The 22,653-nt window shown below is 43.5% G+C and overlaps 1 protein-coding gene across 1 annotated transcript in view; it reads right to left on the bottom strand.

Annotated features, from left to right (window-relative positions):
- Positions 1–4,861: 4,861 nt before the first annotated feature.
- NAE1 (NEDD8 activating enzyme E1 subunit 1) overlaps positions 4,862–22,653 on the bottom strand; it is a 39,033-nt gene continuing 21,241 nt past the window's right edge. The window contains exons 16-20 of the mRNA XM_056526065.1: positions 22,443–22,529; positions 19,769–19,861; positions 14,716–14,830; positions 5,287–5,336; positions 4,862–5,078 (exon numbers count right to left, since the gene is read on the bottom strand). Coding sequence (XP_056382040.1) covers positions 4,969–5,078; positions 5,287–5,336; positions 14,716–14,830; positions 19,769–19,861; positions 22,443–22,529 — 455 coding nt within the window. The 3' untranslated portion in view covers positions 4,862–4,968. The remainder of the gene's footprint in view (positions 5,079–5,286; positions 5,337–14,715; positions 14,831–19,768; positions 19,862–22,442; positions 22,530–22,653) is intronic.

Below are 22,653 nucleotides of genomic sequence, written 5' to 3'. Positions count from 1 at the left end.
ATAGGATTATATTCAGAGGACGCATTGTGTGATAGGATTATATTCAGAGGGTACAGTGTGTGGTATTTTATTCAGAGGACGCAGTTTGTGATAGTATTATATTCAGAGGGCGCAGTGTGTGATAGTATTATATTCAGATGACGCAGTGTGTGATAGGATTATATTCAGAGGACGCATTGTGTGATAGGATTATATTCAGAGGGTACAGTGTGTGGTATTTTATTCAGAGGACACAGTGTGTGATAGTATTATATTCAGAGGACGCAGTGTATGATAGTGTTTTATTCAGAGGACGCAGTGTGTGATAGTATTATAATCAGAGGACGCAGTGTGTGATAGTATTATACTCAGAGGACGCAGTGTGTTGTAGCGTTATATTCAGAAGGGACAGTATTGAGAGGGCGCAGTGTGTGATAGTATTATATTCAGAGGACGCAGTGTGTGATAGTATTATATTCAGAGGGCACAGTGTGTGATAGTATTATATTGAGAGGACGCAGTGTGTGATAGGATTATATTCAGAGGACGCATTGTGTGATAGGATTATATTCAGAGGGTACAGTGTGTGGTATTTTATTCAGAGGACGCAGTGTGTGGTATTTTATTCAGAGGACGCAGTGTGTGATAGTATTTTATTCAGAGGACGCAGAGTGTGATAGTATTATATTCAGAGGACGCAGTGTGTGATAGTATTATATTCAGAGGTCGCAGTGTGTGATAGTATTTTATTCAGAGGGCACAGTGTGTGGTAGAGTTATATTCAGAAAGGACAGTATTGAGAGGGCGCAGTGTGTGATAGGATTATATTCAGAGGACGCAGTGTGTGATAGGATTATATTCAGAGGACGCAGTGTGTGATAGTATTATATTCAGAGTGTGCAGTGTGTGATAGTATTATATTCAGAGGACGCAGTGTGATAGTATTATATTCAGAGGGCACAGTGTCTGATAGTATTTTATTCAGAGGACGCAGTGTGTGATAGGATTATATTCAGAGGACGCAGTGTGTGATAGTATTATATTCAGAGGACGCAGTGTGTGATAGTATTATATTCAGAGGATGCAGTGTGTGATAGTATTATATTCAGAGGACGCAGTGTGTGATAGTATTATATTCAGAGGACGGCGTGTGTGATAGTATTATATTCAGAGGGTGCAGTGTGTGATAGGATTATATTCAGATGACGCAGTGTGTGGTAGTATTACATTCAGAAGGTGCAGTGTGTGATAGGATTATATTCAGAGGACGCAGTGTGTGATAGGATTATATTCAGAGGGTGCAGTGTGTGGCAGTATTATATTCAGAAGGCGCAGTGTGTGATAGTATTATATTCAGAGGGCACAGTATGTAGTAGTATTATATTCAGAGGATACAGTGACTGGCAGTGTTATATTAATTATTGTTTTCATATAAAGAATCAGAATCTCTTGATGAAGTAAGGAGCCATCTGGGTGTCAAGTTCTGCAGAGAGAAAATTTAGCTTGAAGAAGTCACAGCAGTATGTACCTAAATTAGATAAGGAAAGATTATAGAGAAGACGTCAAGACCTGCGAGTTACTTATATCATTGTCTGATATGTCCAATCAGGACTGTAGCGATTACTTTCAATATATATCTTTGTCAACATTTTACATTTGGTGGGGGTAACACCATTTTTTACCAAACCAGGTGACACCAACCCTAGCAACACCACTGGTAAGTACTGTAGCAGTGCTTGCCTAATTACTCAATAGAGAGGACCTGCTAATCACTGGGGGCTAACGGTAACCTATCTTCTTAGGGGGCATAATTGTTTAAATAGGAACCCTACCTGCCAGAGGTGATATCTCTCTGGGGGCCTGTACGCCTATTGGGAACCTCTACCTGATCATCAGGTAGGGCTCCCCAGTAGGTAGACAGGCCCCCAGATAGATAGATAGATATAATCCCCATCACTGATGGGGGTAATATCTATCTATCTATCTGGAGGCCTGTCTACCTACTGGAGAGCCCTACCTGATGGGGGTCATATGTATATGGGGCCTATGTACCTACTTGGAAGCCCTACCAGATGAAGGTCATATCTATATGGGGGGCCTGTGTACCTACTGGGGAGCCCTACCTTATGGGGGGTCATATCTATCTGGTGGCATCATATGTGAGGGGCTCATGATGGGGGCATCATATGTGAGGGGCGCATGACGGGGGCATTATATGTGAGGGGCGCATGACGGGGGCATTATATGTGAGGGGCGCAGGACGGGGGCATTATATGTGAGGGGCGCATGACGGGGGCATTATAAGTGAGGGGCGCATGACGGGGGCATGATATGTGAGGGGCGCAGCCTCACCCAGCCACTATCTCCTGTGGCCCCCAGATTATTTGAGTTTGAGATGCCTGATCTATATGGTGCTACTAAGGGCACAATGGGGGGAGATTTATCAAAACCTGTGTAGAGGAAGAGTGGTGCAGTTGCTCATAGCAACCAATCAGATTGCCTCTTTCATTTTTAAAGAGTCCTGTGAAAAATGAAAGAAGCGATCTGATTGGTTGCTATGGGCAACTGCACCACTCTTCCTCTGCACAGGTTTTGATAAATCTCCCCCAATGTGTATTATGCTGTTGACTGTTAAAAAGTACAACTTTGTCTGTTGTACTAGCTGAGTACTAACTCTGAGATGCATTGATTTGGGGGGCAATATTCATATAGAACTCAGGTCAGTGGGCGTGATGGTCTGGCGAAGTACGGAAGTACGGCACAGCTGTTACCTGCACGCTGAGGCCCTCGGCATTCCCGTTTATTCACCTGTCTGACACCGCCACCGTGTTCATGCAATAAAGAACCTTTTTGAAGCTACCACCTTGGGTGAGTGCCGTCCTCCATTCTTATTACATATATTGGATTTATCTACTATCTTTGGACTGAGCACCACAGAGATTTGGGTTTTTGCTTCTGCCATTCACCTGTTGCTGACTACTTGCCGTATATACAGCAGTGCGGGATTCTGTATCTACATTCTGTTATTCATATAGAACTATTTGTCTTAAGCACTAAATACATGGCATTATTTTGAGGGTAAGAGGTATGGCACTGTTGTTAAAAGCTTTGTGTGTGGTAAAATTGTGCAGGCATTTACAAGAGTGGTGTGAATTCTTAACTTTTAGGGCACAAAAGTTGCGGTGAAAGTTGCGGACTTGTGCCAAATTGATCAAAAGGCGCACAGACTTTTATAAATTTCACTGTTGCAACTTCTATAAAGGTTGCAGATTTTGGACGGACGTGCGACATCTGGGTGAAAAGTCGCATATACCCTCGCTCAAAAGTCGCACAGAAAATATAAAGAAGGTGTGAATTGACCTGAGAATCTATTTCTGGGATTGTGCGACAATTTTGCAACATTCGCACTTAGTAAATCAGTGACCACTGCACAAAGTGCTCTAAATGGGTAAAATCATGAAAATGTTTCTAAAACAATTGTCACACAAAAAGTCGCACGGCATTGTGCAACATTTTGTGCGACAGAGAAAAAAGACGCTTAAAAAGCTTTCTAAATGTCTTCATGAATCACCCTCAAGGCTAATGGGGAGGCTGGGCCTGTAGGACCTGCAAGAGGGGAGTTATTAGTAATGCTTTAGAAGTATATAGCATTTTTACATGTCTGCCCCAGTTCTAAAATCACATAAAATCCATTATTTGTGCATGTGTCCTCTTCACTACCATATCAAAAACACTACTTCCTGGTTGCTCAGTATTACAATTTCCAGAATGCATTGACCTACCTCCGCTCTTCACAGTCCTCTTAATCTGCCCACAGCACTGCCAGTTTCCATCCGAAGCTGCTAAAGAACATTGCTCTACAGAGCAGAACAGCCTGCTCCTCTGCCAGTGGCACTGCTCAGCTGAATGCTGAAAACCACAGCTTATCAAAATGTGTGTCACAGCATATTAGTGTGTCAGCAGCAGTGTGTAGGGGCCCCCGCGATCTCCTGAACGGGAACATGTCCCGCACAGTCAGGAGCGTGTGTCGTCTACCTCTAGACTGCACAAGCTCCATTCACAAAACGGGCTCCTGACTGAGCAGGACGGGGTCCCCAATGGTTGGACCCCCACGATCAACAACTTATTTCTGGCTGCAATACCCCTTTAAAGGATTATTGTAACTTCAAAAGTGTATGTGTGACATGTCCAAAGCTTTTTGTTTTAACCAGCCGGGGACTGAGATTCCCTCAAATTACCAGATATAGCCTGCTTACCACACAATCTAACTTGTAGCAGAAGTCAGGCTCAATAGATTTACAATGGAGCCACTCTCCTCTCCGCTGTGTGTCTGTTAGGCTGTACACAGAAAATAATACAGCTTTAGTATACTGAGTATGCCAAGTGTTATACCCCCACTCAGCAAGCATGAGGAGAACATATAGGGAGAGATTCTTTTAAAACCTGTGTAGTGAAAGAGTGATGCAGTTGCCCATAGCAGCCAATCAAATTCCTTCTTTCATTTTTTTTTTTTTTAAAGGCTCCTGAATGGTGAAAGAAGCAATTTGATAGGTTACTATAGGTGCCTGCACCACTCTTCCTCTACACAGGTATTGATAAATCTCCCCCATAATGTTCATGCAGACATTGCTCTTGGTCAGATTAAAACCCAGTGCGTAACTACTGAGCCACTGTGCTTCCAAGATCCTGGAAAATTGGCTTGTGGCACATCTATACGGCCAAGTTCTAAAAAGTGAAAAAGTGAAAAGAAAGTTTGATATAAATCTTTCAGTAGTAGACAGTTGAATTTCACTGGTCTGGCGTATGCTGTAGTGACAGACTATTGGATAATGAAGGACAATTATTATAACAGTAAAGATAATAATAGAAACCTTTACAATGGTTTATGTGGAGAGGTTTTATTGAAGTCATTTTTATTATAACATTTCTATCTTGAATTGCTAAAGTATAGACATTAACGTAACACATGAACAAATAATGTTAAAGGGTCTACAACTGGAAGGTGGCAGAGGTTTGTAACATGGCGTTGTAAATAAAAGTGTTATTAAATATTACAAACTGTTTGGTTATTATTTTGATGGCTTCCTGTGCTGCCGCGCCTGAAATATAAAAAATAGAGAACAAAAATGATTCAATAGGTTTAAGTACCTAAGTACTTTTAAATATGATACAAATGATCACCAGTTACAGACCCAAAGCCTGAGGCTATAATAATGACATAATCTGATGACAATGATTTTTCTTTGATAATCATTTAGAAATATTTGTATAAATGTGAAGAGTTCTATGTAATGTTGCTGACTTTACCTCCTAAGAAGGACGCAATGGTGTGGGGTTCAGCAGCTCCATATCGACAGCTAAAAAAAGAAAAAAATTGTGCACAGTTAACTTTGCGCTACCAACAGCCATCAGCTTGTGACCTACTTCCTGCAAGACAGTTGTCCAGACCAATCTCATCACTCTCCAAGCACAAAACAACCTCAATGTTTGCTTAGCCAGAGGGACTCCTCTAGTCTGCTTTCGAGTTAGTCTTCTGATGAAAACACATTGTTAAGGCTCTGGCAGATACAGTGGGCATAAAATATCTACTCACCCTTTTAACTCCTTAAGGACATGCGTCATAAATTTACGGCGCTGCATAATGCTACCTTCGCGCACAGCGCCGTTCATTTACAGCGAGGCTCGCTTCATTCACAGCAGTTCCCGGTCAGCAGCCACGGACCTGGTGGTAATGGCAAACATCAGTGATCTCACTGATGTCTGCCATTAACCCCTCAGATGCCGTGATCAATACAGATGCAGAGTGGCAATTAAAATGGCTGATCTGATCGCCTGCGGGTATCAGATCAGCCAAGATGGTGGACGGAGATGGCGGTCCCCTCATCTGTCTCCATCCATCTCCTGGGGTCTCCTGCAGGCCTGAGCAGAAAATCGCTGATAATACTGATCAGTGCTATGCCCTATGCATAGCACTGAACAGTATTCGCAATCTAATGATTGCTATAAATAGTCCCCTATGGGAACTAAAAAAAGTTTAAAATAAATGTTAAAAAAAAGTTACAAAAAAACAAACAATGATAAATACTAAACTTTTTTGGTATCATCGCGTGCGTAAATGTCCAAAGTATAAAAATATAATGCTAATAATACCCTACGGCAAACGGCGTAAACGTAAAAAATGTTTTTTTTTTTAAAAGTCCAAAGTTTCTGCTTTTTTGTTACAGCAAACTGCAAAAAAAATTCATAAAAAGCGATAAAAAAAAGTCACATATGCAAAAGTGGTACTAAAACTACCGATCATGGTGCAAAAAATTAGCCCTCACACATCCCTGAATACAGAAAAATAAGAAAGTTAGAGGTGGTCAAAATAGGGCAATTTTAAACTTACTGATTTTGTAAAAAAAAAAAAAAAAAAGTTTGAGATTTTTTTTTTTAAAGCAGTACAATAATAGAAATGTATGTAACCATGGGTATCATTTTAATCATATTGACCCATAGAACAAAGAAAACATGTCATTTTTACCATAAAGTGTACAGCGTGAAAACAACTGTATGAGCTCAAGTAGCGTAATCTGGATGACCGGAACGCCCACCGCCTCGGAAGTACATGTACCCCGAAGGAGGAGACAGAAGGAATAAGGCCAAAAAGGGAGCAGAATGCCCTGAAAAAGGAGCATCCTGGAACACCGAAGCAACAGCAAGGGAAAGAAGAAAAGAAGGCACGCCACAGCATACTAGGATAGTGTCCAAGACACGGAGACTAACCAGACATGGACCTCAGTTGTCTGAGTGGACTGAAGCAACATCCCGTCAGGACGGGAATGGAGGGGGAACAAAAGGGAAGGTTACTCCAGAAAACCGTAGTGTCAGTGTAGCGCAGCTGACACCGACAAAGGAAAGGAAGAACAAACCCCTCCAGGAAGATTGCACTGAGGGAGGAGGAGAGCAACGGCAGGACCCAAACAACAGACGGTGCTAGACCGGCTTTCGCTGAGCCATACAAGATCGCATAAACTCCTCCAACACGGGAGAGTGCCAAGGCTGCATGAGCAGCAGTAGATAACCAAGAAACAGGAAGAGAGCCAGTCTGCAAAGGTGCTCAGCTCAGCTGAGTGCTCTCAGCTAAAAACAAGGGCCCAGTCAGGTACCCCACCTAAATACAGTGGTCCCTCAACATACAATGGTAATTCGTTCCAAACGACCCATCGTTTGTCGAATCCATCGTATGTTGAGGGATCCGTGCAATGTAAAGTATAGGAAGTTACACTCACCTGTCCCCGCCGCTCCAGACCGCGTCCTCATCGCTCCCGATGCTGTCCCGCTGCTCCGGTGTCTTCTTCGTGATCCTCCGGCTTCTTCCGCATCTTATGCAGGGTCCGGGCCTCGCTTTCTGGTGACGTTATTACGCTGTTGCGCCGGCACGGCGTGCGCACTGACGTCATAACGACGCCGGAAAGCGAGGCCTGGACCCTGCAGAAGATACAGAAGACGCCGGAGGATCGCGAATTGGACCCGGAGCAGCGGGGATATGTAAGTGAACCTGTCCGGGATGCGTAAACTGCTATCCGACAGCAGCTTAAGCATTTTGCGCTGTCGGATAGCAGTTAATGCGATGGCCCCAACATATAAAAGCATCGTATGTCGATGCTGACATCGACATGCACTGGCCTCTGAGAGGCCATCGTATGTCGATTTTATCATACGTCGGGGCCATCGCATGTCGGGGGGTTACTGTAGAGGGGAAAACAAGGGGTGGTCATGATGAAAACCAGGCCCAGACCATGCCAAGCTCCCCAATCCCTGTACCCCCTGTGGGAGGGGGATGTTCTAGTGTGCCAGGCACTACAGGAGCAGGGAAATGCCGCCCAAAGGCAAGGGGGCAAAATACTGGGTGAACGTATTCCCCAGAAACCCTGCAACAACATTTTGAGGAATGGAGGATCACATTTTTGTCCCCGAGAGATCGGAAATCTGTACACTGGTGCTGGGCAAAGATATCAAGACGTGAATATGAAGGGAAGTAAGAAGTAAATGCCCCCACAGCAACCAAAGCGTTGAGGGGAACACCCAAACATGGTGAAATCCTGGACCAGAAGGGTGTCAATTGAGCCATCCTGGTCGTTTTCTAAGGCAACAGAGCTGGCGTCTGAACCACCCCACACAGGAGCCCAGGACAGATACCTGGAGGCCTGGGGGGGGGGGCTGAACAGACTGTCGCTCCATCATGCCCCATGCCAGAGCAGAGGTGATCAACTGTCAGAAACTGTGGAAACAAGATCACAGGAAGGCACAAGGAACAGCCCACCAAAAAAAAAGGAAGGTGGGCTCTAAACGTGCAGAGTGGCCCAGTACATGTAGGGACACTGACATGGTTACCGCCGGATAGTAGTGGGGTACAAACACTGCAGACGCGAAAGAAAATGCAGACATCCAACGGTAAGGCAGCATGGAAGAAAAACAGGCTCAGCACCCAACGGTGTGTCACAACCATGCCCCAAGCAGACCAGCAATACACCCTTAGAAGGGGAACAGAGAATACTGCTGTTTCTGTAAAAGTCCATGGAACCTGCAGGAAACGCCCACACTCCATCTCCTAATGGTGCCACACACCAGGACTGCTGTAGCAGATGCAAAAGACGAAGGATGTGTGTGGGAAAGGAAACATGCAGACACAGTATGACAGGCAGGTATAAAAGATCCAATGAAACCACTGAGACACTCTCTTGGAACTTCATCTGGAAAATGAGCCACTGGACTGCAGCCGCGGGAGCGACAAGAATGGGGAATGTGACCTGGCGGAGTAGAAACCCATGCAGACACAGTCTGGCTATCTGGCATAGGGACCATGGCCATACCGGGTGCTGCAGCCAGAACCACACACACAAAGTGGGTTACCAGCCTTCAGCCAAGAGAGCGGCAGGCATGTAGAGACAGACTTGGTAAAGAAAGGAACCCTGCGAACCAGTATATGGTGTATTGTATAGGGCACATGGAGCAACATGTGGAGACTCACTCAGAACTGCACCTTGGAAGTGGGTTACCTGAACTTCCATCCTCATATGGGAAGTGAATGGTAGTGGACTTGATGTAGCAGTAGTAGACCATGCAGACAACCATCTGGCTGACTGGTATAGGATTCCTGAATGCTCGGGGTAACTCCATCGAAACCCCCCACAGAAAGTGGGGTATTGGAGCACAACCTAACTAACGGGTGACCTGGCGGTGTAAGAGACCCAGCAGAGGAAAGTCTGGCTGATTGGCATCAGTCCCGAGTACCTGCAGGGACCCTCATCCGGAGTCCTTACACCAGCAGTGAGGTATGGGAAATCTGACCATGCCCGCGGCAGCCCAGAGATGGGAGACCAACAGCGATGGAGACCATGCAGACAATAGTCTGGCTAAATAAGTACACTTCCAGGTGCTGGATAAATGGGGACAGCCTGATAGGCGATCACTGTGCCCCTCTGTCGCCTGTGGGAGGGAGGGGAGGCCTAGGAGCTGTGGAATGCATCCCCGTTACCTTGTCCAGGGTCCATAGAACACGTCTTTGTACGCCTTGGAGAGCAGTGGGGTACCGGAACTCCAGCCGCAGACACATCGGCTGTGTGATGAGTGACAGGCGATGGAGGAAACCATGCAGACCACTGTCTGGCTTACTGGTATGGGTCCATAGTAGACAACTGGTCACTCCTTTGGACACCTCGCAGAGCTGTGGGGTACTGGAACTCCAGCCGCAGATACATCAGCTGTGTGATGAGTAACAGGCGGAGGAGGAAACCCCGCAGACCACTGTTTGGCTTACGGGTATGGGTTCATAGTAGACAACGGGTCACTCCATCGGACACCTTGCACTAGTAGTGGGGTACCGGAGTGCCAGCTGCGGATGCGGCAGCTGAGGGATAAGTGACAGGCGAGACTACTGTCAGACATATTGACATGAGGACCAATCCATGCCCACGCAGGGACACTTCCACGGAGACCTCGGACTAAACATGAGGATCCGGAGCACTAGCCGCAGAAGCGACAGCCTGTGGAGGAGGGAATCATATTGTTTGACACGCCAGGACATCCCCTTGATGGGTGACCTGACAGAGTGCCCTTAGCGTCCGCCAGGAATGCAAAAAAAACTCTTGCCAGGGCACCCAAACAGTGTCTTGCCTCGGTAGGGAGAGACTGGAATTCGTGGCATTGGTGCGTGGCACGAAGAGAACAGTCACTGAATATATCCCCGACAGTTTCCAAGGGATCGTGCAGAAAACAGATACACCAGAGGCATACCGCAACTGACAATGTACAGGGTGATTGAAGGAATAAAGCGGCCCCTAATACCGTCCCAACAAAAGGGACCCTGCAGATATTAAACTGATAAAAACACATGTGACAGACCAAGGCTTTCACAAGGGGGAGCTCACAAGAATCAATGAAAAAACCCAGGGTACAATACAATTGATGGCCACAAGAGGGCGCCAAACACAACCAAATGGTCTGGGAGACCAGCAGAGTATTTTTATTTTTATAGGTTAGACACATAGCGCAGCCCTACGAGCAGGGAGGAAACCTGGGAAAACACCGCCCCCAGATCCTGCCTCCTACCGTAAGGAGCACGGGGACGGGAAGGAACTTGTAGAAAGATACGGCCGCTCCCTCCATCACACGGCCGCATGAACGGGGCGCCGACAGCACGATCTGCGGCCGTTTACAGTAACAGGGCTGGGGGACTGGTTGAAGGACGCAGCCGGTTCCTCCACCCTCAGGGAAGCGCCTGGCCGCGTGGTACCGGAGCAGTAAGCGGGCTGGTGTGCCCGAACTGAGGGTGGTCAGTCACATGGGATGGGAGACCCGCTGCCTGCAGCTGAAGGTCTCTTGTCAATCTGTAAGGAAAGCGGCCAGGACATTGCGCCTGGCCGCAGCAAGAGAGAAGTAAGCGGGCCAGTGTGCCCACACTGAGGAAAAGATCAGCCACGAGGGACTGGAGACCCGCTGCCTGCAGCTGTAGTTCTCCGGTCAGTCTAATAAAGAACCCAGCCAGAACACAGTGCCTGGCTGCACAAAAAAGGTAGCAAGCGGGATGGTTACACCCCCACTGGGGAAGAGGACGGCCGCATAGGACCGGAGACCCGCTGCCCTGGAAGACTGAAACTGGGGTAGCAGCATAGAGTCTCCAGATGATAGTGGAGAAAACGCGGCCAGGGCAGTGTGCCTGGCCGCAATACATGTGGGACCCAAAGAGAGAGGGGGGCAGGTCCACCGGACCTGTGTCTTGCCTCCTACTGACACTAGCTATATCCTGCCAGGGAGGAGCAGACTTATTTTCATAGTGTCAGTGGCCATCAGTAAGGTGTCCCCCAATGAAGAGAGACCAAAAAAATTTAGATTTTTGTTTAAATTTCCTTACACAATTTTTTTTTGGGGGGGGGGGGGGGGGGTTTACCATACATTTTTGGGTCAAATGAGTGATGTCACTACAAAGTACAATTGGTCACGCAAAAAAACAAGCCCTCATATGGGTCTGTGAGTGAAAATATAAAAGTTATGGATTTTAGAAGGGAGGAGGAAAAAAACAAATACGCTAAAATAAAATTGGCTGTGTCCTTAACCCCTTAAGGACTCAGGGTTTTTCCGCTTCTGCCCTTTTGTTTTTTCCTCCTTACCTTTTAAAAATCATAACCCTTTAAATTTTGCACCTAAAATTCCATATTATGGCTTATTTTTTGCGCCACCAATTCTACTTCATTGTATGACAAAATTGAAGAAAAAAAAAAAAAAAAATTTTTTTTACTTTTGGGGGCCTCCGTATCTACGCAGTGCATTTTTCGGTAAAAATTACACCTTTTCTTTATTCTGTAGGTCCATACAATTAAAATGATATCCTACTCATATAGGTTTGATTTTGTCGTACTTCTGGAAAAAATCATAACTACATGCAGGAAAATGTATACTTTTAAAATCGGCATCTTTTGACCACTATAACTTTTTTATTTTTCCGCATACTGTTTTTAGCGGTACAATTTTTGTATTGATGAGACTTCTTGATCGCTTTTTGGACTTTGGAATTTTTTTGCACGTACGCCATTGACCGTGTGGTTTAATTAACAAAATTTTTTTAGAGTTCGGACATTTCCGTACGCAGCAATACCACATATGTTTATTTTTTGTTTTGTTTTTTATTATGGAAAGTGTTAAATGACCTTTACTAACTTTTTTTTTTTACAATTTTTTTTTTGCCCCCTCTATACTATAATACTGCACACTGATCTTCTACACAGATCACTGCCATGCATTAACATGGCAATGATCAGTGTTATTGATGGTCGATTGCTCAAGCCTGGATTTCAGGCTTGGAGTAATCAATCGCCAATCAGACGCACTGGAGGCAGGTAACGGACCCTCCGTTCGCGTTCTAGCTGATCGGAACATCGCGATTTCACCACGATGGTCCCGATCAGCCCAACTGAGCTGCCGCGAGTGTATTTTTGTTACTTTAGACACTGTGATCAACTTTGAACGCTGCGTCTAAAGGGTTAATACCGTGTTTCCCGGAAAATACACCCTACCCCGAAAATAAGCCCTAGCTGGATTATCGGGGTGGGCTGCAATATAAGCCCTACCCTGATGTCCCGCCACCGGCCAGTGATAGGCTGAGCCCACTGTCATGTAAGGAGCTCTGGCCGGCTTCTTACATGACAGTGCGTTTAACCTATCACTGGCCGGGGCGGGACATCGCTCCGGCCGGTGATAGGCTGATGGCTGTCCGACGTTTCCATCCCCAGCGTAAGGCCGACGTACAGCAGTGGTCTCAAACATGCGGACCTCCAGCTGTTGCAAAACTACAACTCCCAGCAGGCCCGGACAACCAAATGCTGGGAGTTGTAGTTTTGCAACAGCTGGAGGTCCGCAGGTTGGAGACCACTGGCGTACAGTATAGAGTTCCAGCGCCGGCGGCCGCAACAAAGAGGAGGAGGGCAGTGATTGTGGGTGACATGTGTGAGTAGTACCCGCTGGGCTGATAATTAATTGGGGGGGAGCAGAACAGCGCTGGCGGGTAACATGATTTGGTGGGGGGAGCAGAACAGCGCTCGCGGGTCACATGATTTGGGGGGAGGGGGGTAAGGTGGTGGTGAAAGAAATACCGTTATATACCGTGGAACCGCCATAAGTTACAAAAATACAGTGATACACATATTTGGTCATACTGCCCAGCTCTAGTACATACCGTAAATAAATAAGCCCTACCTTTAAAATAAGCCCTAGTGTGTTTTTTGTGACTAAAATTAATATAAGACCCGGTCTTATTTTCGGCGAAACACGGTAGCGTGCGGCACAACGATCGGTACCGCATGCTATTAGCCCAGGGTCCCGGCTTTTATTTGCCACCGGGACCGACCCGCTATGATGCGCGGTCATAGCGTGACCCCACGTTATAGATCGGGCACAGGGCGTACAGGTAGGCCCTGCGTCCTTAAGAGGTTAAGGCCAAAATGGGCTGTGTCCTTAAGGGGTTAAAATACCAGGTTTTCTGCCTTTAATGTGACTTATTAAGTGAACAATTCAATCACAAAAGAACCAAAATCTTTGAGAGGGGGGGAATAAATAAGAGAGCACACTACAACCTGGTTGCATAAGTGTTTACACCCTCTTATAACCGGGGATGTGGCTGTGTTCAGAATTAACCAATATCATTCAATCTCATGTTAAATAGAAGTCATTACACAGTTGCCATCATTTAATGTGACTCTAAATAATTAAAGTTCAGCTTTTCTAGTAGGATTTTCCTAACATTTGCTTAGTTGCATCTCAGAACATAAAGACATGTGGGGGGGGGGGGAGATTTATCAATACCTATGCAAAGGAAATTGCTCAGTTGCCCATAGCAACCAATCAGAATGCTCCTTTCATTTTCCAGAGGCCTGGTTAAAAATGAAAGAAGCTAGCTGATTGGTTGCTATGGGCAACTCAGCAACTTTTCCTCTGTACAGGTTTTGATAAATCTCCCCCATGGTCCGCAGAGAGCTTCCAAAGCATCTAAAAGTTCTCATTGTTGGAAGGTATCAGTCAGGCGAAGGGTACAAAAGAATTTCCAAAGCAATAGATTTATCATGGAACATAGTGAAGGCAGTCATCATCAAGTAAAATATGGCACAACAAAGACATAACCAAAAAATGTATATCCCTCCAAAATTGAAGAAAAGATGGGAAGAAGAATGGTCAAGGAGGCTTCCAAGAGGCCTACTGCAACAATTGAGGATCTGCAGGAATTTATAGCAAGTACTGGCTGTGACATGTGACAACAATCTCCCCTATTCTTCACATGAATGGGCTATGGGGTAGGGTGGCAAGACGAAAGTCTGTTCTTACAAAAAAAGAACAAAAACAAACAAACATCCACAATAGGGGATAAGATGTCTGTTCGTGGGGGTCCTGCCGCTGGGACCCCTCGCTATCTCCGTGCAGCACCCGGCATTCTGTGCCGGGTGCTGCTCCAGTCTAAGAAAAGCTGGTTTTCCAAGATGGAGATGTGACATCACGCCCCCTCCATTCATGTCTATGGGAGGGGCGGCGGGAGCCCGCAATCAGACACCTTATCTCCTATCCTTTGGACAGGGGATAAGATGTCTAAGGCCGAAATACCCCTTTAATCGCATTTCTATATAGTTTGGGGTTTGGAGGCGAGTTAAAACCACTCATGAATATTTCCTGATAGAGGATGGTGCAGCAATGGAAAGAGGAGTTGCTTACAATTCCTGGATATATTCATCCTTCACATTTAGCGATAGCCCATATTCCTGAAGAAAACTATTCAGACAGGTCTTCAGTTTTCCAATATCACCATCTACTTGATAATTATAAACACCTAAAAGAGAATAGTAAAAAGGATTGATTTTTGAATATTTATTTGATAAAGGTTCACTAACAGACAAGAAGGTATGCTGGGTAATTGTTGGAGGAGAAGAAGTGCACATATACAGTGTCAAGGGTCACAATCTGAGATTAGTTGTGGGGAAGACCAGAGACAATGTGAGATAATATTAGATGGAGTAGATGCTGGAAACAAACTTCCAGCATATGTAGCTGGTAAATCCACAGTAAGTAAATGTAAGCATGTCTGGAATTAACATATAAAACTAACCTAACATAAAAAGTATATGAACACAACTCACAACTCCTTACAGGCTGGGGCACACAACAATAATTCTTAACTGTAAATTCTGTTACTGAAAATTATATTCAAAGAGGATGTGTAAGGATAGATATTGGTTGTGTTATACTCAAATAGTATGTGTAAGGATAGATATTGGTTGTGTTATACTCAAATAGTATGTGTAAGGATAGATATTGGTTGTGTTATAATCAAAGAGGATGTGTAAGGATAGATATTGGTTGTGTTATACTCAAAGAGGATGTGTAAGGATAGATATTGGTTGTGTTATACTCAAAGAGGATGTGTAAGGATAGATATTGGTTGTGTTATACTCGAAGAGGATGTGTAAGGATAGATATTGGTTGTGTTATACTCAAATAGTATGTGTAAGGATAGATATTGGTTGTGTTATACTCAAATAGTATGTGTAAGGATAGATATTGGTTGTGTTATAATCAAAGAGGATGTGTAAGGATAGATATTGGTTGTGTTATACTCAAAGAGGATGTGTAAGGATAGATATTGGTTGTGTTATACTCAAAGAGGATGTGTAAGGATAGATATTGGTTGTGTTATACTCAAATAGGATGTGTAAGGATAGATATTGGTTGTGTTATGCTCAAAGAGGATGTGTAAGGATAGATATCGGTTGTGTTGTACTCAAAGAGGATGTGTAAGGATAGATATTGGTTGTGTTATACTCGAAGAGGATGTGTAAGGATAGATATTGGTTGTGTTATACTCAAATAGTATGTGTAAGGATAGATATTGGTTGTGTTATACTCAAAGAGGATGTGCAAGGATCGATATTGGTTGTGTTATACTCAAAGAGGATGTGTAAGGATAGATATTGGTTGTGTTATACTCAAATAGTATGTGTAAGGATAGATATTGGTTGTGTTATACTCAAAGAGGATGTGTAAGGATAGATATTGGTTGTGTTATACTCAAATAGGATGTGTAAGGATAGATATTGGTTGTGTTATGCTCAAAGAGGATGTGTAAGGATAGATATCGGTTGTGTTGTACTCAAAGAGGATGTATAAGGATAGATATTGGTTGTGTTATACTCAAATAGTATGTGTAAGGATAGATATTGGTTGTGTTATACTCAAATAGTATGTGTAAGGATAGATATCGGTTGTGTTATACTCAAAGAGGATGTGCAAGGATAGATATTGGTTGTGTTATACTCAAAGAGGATGTGTAAGGATAGATATTGGTTGTGTTATACTCAAATAGGATGTGTAAGGATAGATATTGGTTGTGTTATGCTCAAAGAGGATGTGTAAGGATAGATATTGGTTGTGTTATACTCAAATAGTATGTGTAAGGATAGATATTGGTTGTGTTATACTCAAATAGGATGTGTAAGGATAGATATTGGTTGTGTTATACTCAAAGAGGATGTGTAAGGATAGATATTGGTTGTGTTATACTCAAATAGTATGTGTGAGGATAGATATTGGTTGTGTTATACTCAAATAGGATGTGTAAGGATAGATATTGGTTGTGTTATACTCAAAGAGGATGTGTAAGGATAGATATTGGTTGTGTTATACTCAAATAGTATGTGTAAGGATAGATATTGGTTGTGTTATACTCGAAGAGGATGTGTAAGGATAGATATTGGTTGTGTTATACTCAAATAGTATGTGTAAGGATAGATATCGGTTGTGTTATACTCAAATAGTATGTGTAAGGATAGATATCGGTTGTGTTGTACTCAAAGAGGATGTGTAAGGATAGATATTGGTTGTGTTATACTCAAAGAGGATGTGTAGGGATAGATATCGGTTGTGTTGTACTCAAAGAGGATGTGTAAGGATAAATATTGGTTGTGTTATACTCAAAGAGGATGTGTAAGGATAGATATCGGTTGTGTTGTACTCAAAGAGGATGTGCAAGGATCGATATTGGTTGTGTTGTACTCAAATAGTATGTGTAAGGATAGATATTGGTTGTGTTATACTCAAAGAGGATGTGTAAGGATAGATATTGGTTGTGTTATACTCAAATAGTATGTGTAAGGATAGATATTGGTTGTGTTATACTCAAAGAGGATGTGTAAGGATAGATATTGGTTGTGTTATACTCAAAGAGGATGTGTAAGGATAGATATTGGTTGTGTTATACTCAAAGAGGATGTGTAAGGATAGATATTGGTTGTACATCACTACGGTATAGTTCAATTGGCAGGAGTCTGACTGCTGGGAACTACGGTTTTCTTGAACAGAACTGCGGGTGTCATGCCATCTATGTCTCTTACTTTCTTTCATCTTTAAAGGGTAGCTCCCACCATCCCTTTTTTTTTTTCTTTCTGTCCCTGCCTATTGCCCATCTATCCCTAACCATCTCCCTGCCTTTACATTTTTTTTTACTATATTAAAAATGCTTTTTTTTCTGCCTGGTAGTGTGCTCACTACCAGGCAGACTTCCCCGGCAGGCATGACGTCACTGACGCCTGCTGGGGGGGGGCCTGACTTCCGCCCTTAGTTCAACTATACAGGGTGCCTCCAGCTGTTTCACCACTACAACTCCCAGCCTGCCCTGACATCTATTGGCTGTCAGGGCATGCTGGGAGTTTTAGTCGGGAAACAACTGTAGGAACCCTGTGGTGAAAACAGTCTCAGCCGCAGCTGCCACAGATCCCGCTCCCCCAGGCCCCGCCGCGCAACACCCCCCACCCTTCTCCCTCCGCCCACCCGAAAAAGACATTCCGCTCCCCCAAACTCCCATCACCCCCAGACCCCGCCGTGCAACAACCCCCTCCCTCTGACCGCCCGAAAAGAAGACATTCCGCTCCCCTTATAAGACCTCAGATCAGACTTGCCCATCCGGGGGATCAGCGCAGCAATGAGTGTGCGCGCTGCCTCCGGACAGGGTAACGGGGGCGGGTTGGGCCACGCGCGAGGCTAGTGGAGCAGCCTGACAGTGGGCAGTGCAGCCCCAGCTATCAGCGTGCTCGCTCTCGCCTGTTTGATTGACAGGCGGGAGCGAGCACCGCAGTGACTGGATTTCGACTCATTGCCAGGCTGAAATGAGTCGAAATCCAGTAGTGACGTCACTGCTGAATGCATTCGGCCACTAGGAGGGCGACCCCTAGTGGCCGAATTTAAAAGTGATTTTAAACTTGTTTAAAATACCTTTTTTTAATTAAAGTATATTAGAGATATGTTGTAGTACTTAAGTACTACAACATATCAATTTTTTTACTTCATGACAGTGCCCATTTAAGAAGAAGTTGTTCAGATTTCAGACATTGTCCCTGTTCAACTTAAAGGGGTATTCCAGGCAAAACCTTTTTTTATATATATCAACTGGCTCCGGAAAGTTAAACAGATTTGTAAATTACGTCTATTAAAAAATCTTAATCCTTCCAATAGTTATTAGCTTCTGAAGTTTTCTGTCTAACTGCTCAATGATGATGTCACGTCCCGGGAGCTGTGCATGATGGGAGAATATCCCCATAGGAACTGCACAGCTCCCGGGACGTGAGTCATCAGAGAGCCGTTAGACAGAAAACAACAACTCAACTTCAGAAGCTAATAACTATTGGAAGGATAAAGATTTTTTAATAGAAGTAATTTACAAATCTGTTTAACTTTCCGAAGCCAGTTGATATATAAATAAAAAGTTTTGGCCTGGAATACCCCTTTAAAAGGGTTATCCAGGATTCGAAAAACAGACCAGATTTTTTCAGAAAACAGCACAATTCCTTTCCTCCAGTTGTATGGTACTGCAGATGAGTTCCAATTAAGTGAATTAAAGGGGTTATCCAGGAAAAAACGTTTTTTTTTATATCAACTGGCTCCAGAAAGTTAAACAGATTTGTAAATTACTTCTATTAAAAAATCTTAATCCTTTCAGTACTTATGAGCTTCTGAAGTTAAGGTTGTTCTTTTCTGTCTAAGTAATCTCTGATGATACGTGTCTCGGGAACCGCCCAGTTTAGAAGAGGTTTGCTATGGGGATTTGCTTCTAAACTGGGCGATTACTTAGACAGAAAAGAACAACCTTAACTTCAGAAGCTCATAAGTACTGAAAGGATTAAGATTTTTTAATAGAAGTAATTTACAAATCTGTTTAACTTTCTGGAACCAGTTGATATATATAAAAAAAAAGTTTTCCCCTGGAATACCCCTTTAAGCCAAGATGTAATACCACAGACAACCTAAGGACAGGAGTGGGGCTGTTTTGGGGAAAAAACTGCTCTGTTTTTCTGTTCTTGGATAACCCATTTAAATTACTAAAGGCATAAAGTAAATATACGCGGGCACCCCTTAAAGTAACTGGGGGGAATTTATCGAAACCTGTGCAGAGGAAACATTTTCAAGTTTCACATAGCAACCAATGAGATTTCTTCTTTTATATTTCAGAGGCCTTTTTAAAAATAAGAGAAGCAATTTAATTGGTTGCTATGGGCAACTAGAAAATGTTTCCTCTACACAGGTTTTGATTTATTCCCCCACTGAGCATGACAGATTTCAGTGGATATTTGAAGGCCTCCACAGTTTATCAGATGAGACCGGATAGTGCAGCATTCCCTAAACAGGTATTTCTAAAGGGGGGTCTAAACCAGATAATTCCTCCAAAGGGTTTGTCCCATCTGGACATTCCAGTAAATCCATTTTATAAAGCAAAGTTTACCTGGATATCTTCCATGCTGTTTATAGAACCTGTCCACAGCCCTCATCATCAAATAGAAGACAATTTCATTATCTGAATTCTCCATAAAGGAAACTGAAAGAAAACAACACTGTTTCAGAAGAGGATAAAGAACATTATTTCCAAAATTCCTGTGGACAGTGATTGTTTTGGGATGTTCCATTTACATAATAAAGATTTATCATTAGTGAGAAAAACTTTAACCCCTTAAGGACACAGCCCATTTTGGCCTTGAGGAAATATACATTTTTGTTTTTTCCTCCATGCCAAAACTCTTATTATTCCATCCAGAGACTCATATAAGTACTTTGTAATGACAGCTTTCATTACACCATAAAATATATGCTCAGACCAGAGCAGAAGACCCCTGGAGACGGCCGGAGGCAGGTGATGGGACCTCCAGCCGCCATTTTAGATTATCGGATGATAATCCGATCCGATCATCCATTTAACCCCTTAAGGACTCAGCCCATTTTGGCCTTAAGGACTCAGACAATTTAATTTTTACGTTTTCATTTTTTCCTCCTCGCCTTCTAAAAATCATAACTCTTTTATATTTTCATCCACAGACTAGTATGAGGGCTTGTTTTTTGCGCGACCAGTTGTCCTTTGTAATGACATCACTCATTATATCATAAAATGTATGGCGCAATCAAAAAACACTATTTTTGTGGGGAAATTAAAACGAAAAACGCAATTTTGCTAATTTTGGAAGGTTTTGTTTTCACGCCGTACAATTTCTGGTAAAAATGACGTGTGTTCTTTATTCTGAGGGTCAATACGATTAAAATGATACCCATTATTATATACTTTTATATTATTGTTGCGCTTAAAAAAAATCACAAACTTTTTAACCAAATTAGTAAGTTTATAATCCCTTTATTTTGATGACCTATAACTTTTTTATTTTTCCGTATAAGCGGCGGTATGGGGGCTCATTTTTTGCGCCATGATCTGTACTTTTTTTTGATACCACATTTGTATATAAAAAAAACTTTTAATACATTTTTTATAATTTTTTTTTAATAAAATGTATTAAAAAAGTAGGAATTTTGGACTTTTTAAATTTTTTTTCGTTCACGCCGTTCACCGTACGGGATCATTAACATTTTATTTTAATAGTTCGGACATTTACGCACGCGGCGATACCAAATATGTCTATAAAAAATGTTTTTGACGCTTTTTGGGGGTAAAATAGGAAAAAACGGACGTTTTACTTTTTTATTGGGGGAGGGGATTTTTCACTTTTTTTTTACTTTTACTTTTACATTTTTTTACATTTTTTTTTTACACTTGAATAGTCCCCATAGGGGACTATTCATAGCAATACCATGATTGCTAATACTGATCTGTTCTATGTATAGGACATAGAACAGATCAGTATTATCGGTCATCTCCTGCTCTGGTCTGCTCGATCACAGACCAGAGCAGGAGACGCCGGGAGCCGCACGGAGGAAGGTGAGGGGACCTCCGTGCGGCGTTATGAATGATCGGATCCCCGCAGCAGCGCTGCGGGCGATCCGATCGTTCATTTTAATCGCGAACTGCCGCAGATGCCGGGATCTGTATTGATCCCGGCACCTGAGGGGTTAATGGCGGACGCCCGCGAGATCGCGGGCGTCGGCCATTGCCGGCGGGTCCCTGGCTGCGATCAGCAGCCGGGATCAGCCGCGCATGACACGGGCATCGCTCCGATGCCCGCGGTTATGCTTAGGACGTAAATGTACGTCCTGGTGCGTTAAGTACCACCTCACCAGGACGTACATTTACGTCCTGCGTCCTTAAGGGGTTAAGCATGCGCATTGCCACAGATGCCATGATCTGTACTGATCACGGCATCTGAGGGGTTAATGGCAGACATCAGCACGATCGCTGATGTCCGCCATTACCGGCGGGACCTGCATTACATGACACGAGCACCGCTACGATGCTTGTGGTCATGTACAGGATGTAAATGTACATCAAGATGCGTGAAGTACCTCTGCACCAGGACGTATATTTACGTCCATGGTCGTTAAGGGGTTAAACTACTCCTTGTTATAATAAGTTATTATGGATACCCAGTATCTGTAGTTTTTAAGTAATGTATGCAATATAAAATGCTTTTTTTTACATTACTTTTCATTTTTACGTATCCCAAGAGAGGGATTACTATTTTAACACTTTACTTTATACATACTAATGTTCTAGCATACCCCTGCATGCCAATACATAATATTGTCAGTGTGACCTAGCAGAAGGCTCTCTAATCACACAGCTCCGGGGTCATTTCTGGGTTCCCAGCACTTACTGTAGAGCATTTCCCTGGTGTCCGATCAGATCACTGGGAAACCTGGTGATCTAAATGGGAGGAGCAATGGACCACAGCAATTTAAGGGTAGGGTCACAGGTACCGTATTTTGCTGTGTATTTGCTGCTGCGTATTTTCCTACTCACTGAAGTAGATGGGTATCAAAATGATCTGCCTATTGTGCTGACCAATGACTTCAATGGGTAGAAAAATACGCAGCAACAAATACCCAGTACGTGTAACCCTACCCTAAAAGTACTACAACTGCAGACTGAGGACCTGCAAAACCCACATCATAAGAAAGTGAGCAGTTAATGAGGGGTTAAAGGTAACACTTAAGTATAGAGTTGATTGTTGTCTTCTTACTAATGTCATCCTTTTTAGCAGTGTCCAATCCATATTCTTCTGCTAATGATCTGCACCAGACAAATCGAAGGAAAGCACAATTCCTGCCTGAAAAGTAAGAAAACATACACAAGACTTACAAAATAAGAATATTTATACAGCACTAACATATTTAGCAGCACTTCAAATTTCTGCAGATACATATACAGTCAAAAATCAGACCTTACAGTAA

The sequence above is a fragment of the Hyla sarda genome, chromosome 6 (genome assembly GCF_029499605.1).
Source record: "Hyla sarda isolate aHylSar1 chromosome 6, aHylSar1.hap1, whole genome shotgun sequence".
NCBI classification, from domain to species: domain Eukaryota; kingdom Metazoa; phylum Chordata; class Amphibia; order Anura; family Hylidae; genus Hyla; species Hyla sarda.
Note: the sequence above shows the minus strand (reverse complement) of the source record. Positions and strands in the feature narration are given on the sequence as shown.